At 33.0% G+C, this 4069-nt stretch overlaps 1 protein-coding gene across 1 annotated transcript; it reads left to right on the top strand.

The window, feature by feature from the left end:
• LOC107634774 lies at positions 990–2841 on the top strand. Its single transcript, XM_016338197.2, has one exon. The coding sequence runs from the start codon at positions 1067–1069 to the stop codon at positions 2657–2659; it is 1593 nt and encodes a 530-aa protein (XP_016193683.1). The 5' UTR covers positions 990–1066; the 3' UTR covers positions 2660–2841.

The following is a 4069-nucleotide window of genomic DNA, read 5'->3' as shown; positions in this document are numbered from 1 at the left end:
ACAAATACTATAATTAAGTAATAATAAAATTTACTAATTTTAAAATTAATCAAATCAAACTAAATTACTTAATGATAAAAAGTTTTCTACTAATTACAAAAGTTTAACTACTAAAAACATCAACAATATAATTGAGGTCAGGAATAAAAAACGATTTAAGAATAGAGGTACCAACAATTGTAAAAAGGTTGGGGGATGCAATCTCCAGACTATTTTTTTTTTATTAGGCACGGGGCTAAGGGCCCAAAACAAAAAAAAAATCCAGTTAACGAAGCAAATTGCTGAACCTTCCTAAAGTTGACAAAAGTTAACGAAAATATCCAGTTTTACTAACTATAATAAAAGAATTATTAATAAAGGAAAATATAGTTGTAATAATTATTTTGCTTCCTCTCAGCATGTTACAAATCTGTACAACATTGTCAAATAATGGCTATAAACATAATTCTTCTAAGCATTTTGAAGAATGCCTAGTTGCACTGTTATGCAAACTAAAAATTAAGCAATATATAAATAAAAATTTACTTATAATTATTTTTATGTAAAGTTAATAGTAAAAAATTATAAGATATTTTAATAAATTTGTCTAATTATCATAGATCAGTTATTGACTATTAATTTATATGAAAATTACAGGTGAATTGTAAAAAATTCAACCTATTTTTCTATTAGTCATGAATATATATACATATATATATATAATTTTTGATATAAAACTATATCAAATATTTTCTATCTTAAAAAGTATAATTTACAATTCTAACAAATTAAAATGCATAATTTTCTATCCTAATAAAAATATATATGAGAGTACTCTTAGAGTACCATATTTATACTTAAATTATAGAAATATTATTAATATAATATTTTCTATGTATATCTAAATTATCCGTTAATACCCCCTAAAGTTGAAGCATGCAAGTCTTTAATGCCGAGAAGGAAAAAAAAAAAGGCCACAAGATATAATTTAAAATAAATAATGCGACCGTTACACAAACTTTTGAAATTGGAAAAAAGAAGCTCCATTTGAGAAGAGGTCAAAGACAACACAAAGGCAGAGCAAGAAATGGCGGAAGAGGAGTACATTCAGCAACTGAGGTCCAAAGCAGCAGAGCTTTTCCTCAGAGAAGAATGGAATGACTCCATTGACGTCTACTCCAACCTCATCTCTCACTGCACCCACCACCAACAACAACTCTCTCTTCATCATCCAAATCACCTCCAAAAGCTTCACAAATCACTCTGCATTGCCCTCTGCAACCGCGCCGAAGCCAGGTCTCGCCTTCGCGACTTCCATTGCGCCTTGCAAGACTGCGATCGCGCATTGCAGATCGATGCATCGCATTTCAAGACCCTGCTATGCAAAGGTAAGATCCTGCTCTGCCTCAATAGGTACTCGATGGCGCTTGAATGTTTTAAAGCAGCTTTGCTTGATTCCCAAGCTGCTGGGAACTCCGAAACCCTAATTGGGTATGTTGACAAGTGCAAAAAGTTTGAGTTTTTAGCCAGGACAGGGTCCTTGGACCTCTCCGATTGGGTTTCGAATGGGTTTCACGGGAAGCCTCCGGAGCTTGCAGAGTACATTGGTGCGGTGGAGATCAGGAAATCAGATATCAGCGGCCGCGGCCTTTTCGCAACCAAGAACATTGATGCAGGGTCGTTGATCTTGGTCACCAGGGCAATTGTAATGGAGAGGAGTATATTGGCAGGTAAGGATTTAAGCGAGGATGCGCAGTTAGCAATGTGGAAGAATTTCATTCAAAAAGTTTCTGAATTTGCAAGGAAATGTTACAAAACCCGGGATTTGATTGGTATGTTGTCAATTGGGGAAGATGAGGAAGAACTTGAGATTCCTGATATAGATTTGTTTAGGCCTGAGAATGTTGGGAACATGGATTCATGTGAAATGATTGATATGGAGAAGTTGCTGGCCATTTTGGATGTGAATTCACTCACAGAGGATGCTGTTTCGGCCAATGTGTTGAGGAAGAACAATGATTCCTATGGTGTTGGATTGTGGCTATTACCTTCCTTCATCAACCATTCATGCTGTCCAAATTCGCGGCGACTGCATGTTGGGGACTACTTAATAGTTCATGCTTCTAAGGATATGAAGGCCGGAGAAGAGATCACTTTTGCCTATTTAGATCCGCTTAGTCCTCTGAGCAAGCGAAGGGAGATGTCGATGACTTGGGGGATTCAATGCAAGTGTAAGAGGTGTAGATTTGAAAACGAGGTTTTCGCCAAACAAGAGATTAAAGAGATTGAGATTGGACTTGAAAGAGGGATGGATGTTGGTGGTGTGGTTTATAAATTGGAGGAACACATGAAGAGATTGAAGGTTAGGGGAAAAGAGAAGGCCTATTTGAGAGCTTCATTTTGGTCTGCTTATTGTGAGGCTTATAGGTCTGATAGGTCTATGAAGAGGTGGGGAAGGCGCATTCCAGCCATGGATGCCGTGGTGGATAGCGTGGTTGATGTGGTGGGAGGTGATCATAGGCTGCTTAAGATCATGGTGGAGGAGTTGAAGAAAAATGGTGGCGGTGGCAGCGGCCTTGTGGGGATGGAAAAAGCTTTAAAGCTAGCAAGAGATGTGTATGGGAAGGTAGTGAAAAAGCAAGCAATGAAGACACTTGTTGAGTTTTGCATTGGTGATTGAACTGGGATGAATACATTTTCTATGTCAGCTACCAGTTGCTATAGATTTTCTCTATTTGTTTTCTTTCTCATGGTTTTGGTGGTTGTTTATAATCATGAGCAACTTAAGTTGTCATGGCTAATACCAATGTTATGAAACTACGAATTTCAATTTTATTCAAAACTCTTGATCTTGTTTCTGCTCGTGTAATAGGTTTTGTATTCTCATTACTATGAAATTTGTCATTTGATTAGCATAATAGCATTATATGTTATTTTTTATTTTGTTCACTGGTTCTATACAATATACACTATACACAGAGGGATGATATTTTCAAGGTGTGGCCTGTCATATAAAAGTTATGTTTGATCAGGTGTTGACATTGGTTTATTTGTAACTTGCTTATCATGTAGATTGAAGGTTTGTTTTTGATACAATGTTAACCTTTCTTTCCCCTCACACCTATATTAGTGATCTGAAGAAAGAGAAGTGGTCAGAGATTGTGTGTTGTGGTGCATATGTATTGGTAGGGTGCATATTTATTTTCTATTCACATGTTTTAAATATAATATATAATTGATTAATATTTAAACTTTGTCTTTAAAAAATTATGCATTTTAATTTAATTTTTAAAAGATAATAACGTAAGTCAAAAAATTTTTTTATTAATTTTTCCTCATATTATGGTTAAAGTGTTACTTAATATGTTAAGAATATGATATAGGATACGTTTCAGGTATTTCAGTGTATTTTATTGGAGTACTGGTATGTCATGTATGAAATGTAGCTTAAAAAGATTTATCTACACTTGATTACAAAAATTAATTATAACTAATATTGTTTTAAATCTTATTGTTTAACTTAGTTAAACTTTGTTCCTAAAAAAATTTAGATGTGTAACATTACTCATAATAAAATATTATAATCTAAAAAATATAATTAAAAAAATATTTATTTTGTTTTCTTAACTCAGTTCCAGTCTCTGCAAACAAACGCTACCTTAGATATTAGAATTAATATTTATTTTTCTCAATAAATACTATTTCTATTTTGAATTCATGCTAGTAGAATCACTAAATTTTATAATTATTAATATTCATTCTATTATATTTATTTTTCTAATTTCTTACAGAAATACACAAAAAATAAATATCTTTTTTTGTTCTTAATTACTGTATATTTAACTGCTTTTTTTTTAAATTTTGGTCTACTTCGACAAAAAGAGTATAAACCATAATTGTCAGAACCGAATCGATGATCGAATCGATCAGGCTATTGGGTCACTGGGTCACTGGTTCAACCGATGAGTCACTGGTTGAATCGGTTAACCCGGTCATATGTAAATAAAAAAATAGTAAAAAATTTAAAATTAAAATCTAAAATATATATTTTCACTAATATTTGAAGAATATCTAGCTATTTTAAAATAAT

This window comes from Arachis ipaensis, chromosome B03 (genome assembly GCF_000816755.2).
Source record: "Arachis ipaensis cultivar K30076 chromosome B03, Araip1.1, whole genome shotgun sequence".
NCBI lineage: Eukaryota > Viridiplantae > Streptophyta > Magnoliopsida > Fabales > Fabaceae > Arachis > Arachis ipaensis.
Note: the sequence above shows the minus strand (reverse complement) of the source record. Positions and strands in the feature narration are given on the sequence as shown.

Excerpts from the sequence above, each read along its gene's own strand:
- LOC107634774 (XM_016338197.2), top strand. The coding sequence starts at position 1,067 with ATGGCGGAAGAGGAGTACATTCAGCAACTGAGGTCCAAAGCAGCAGAG.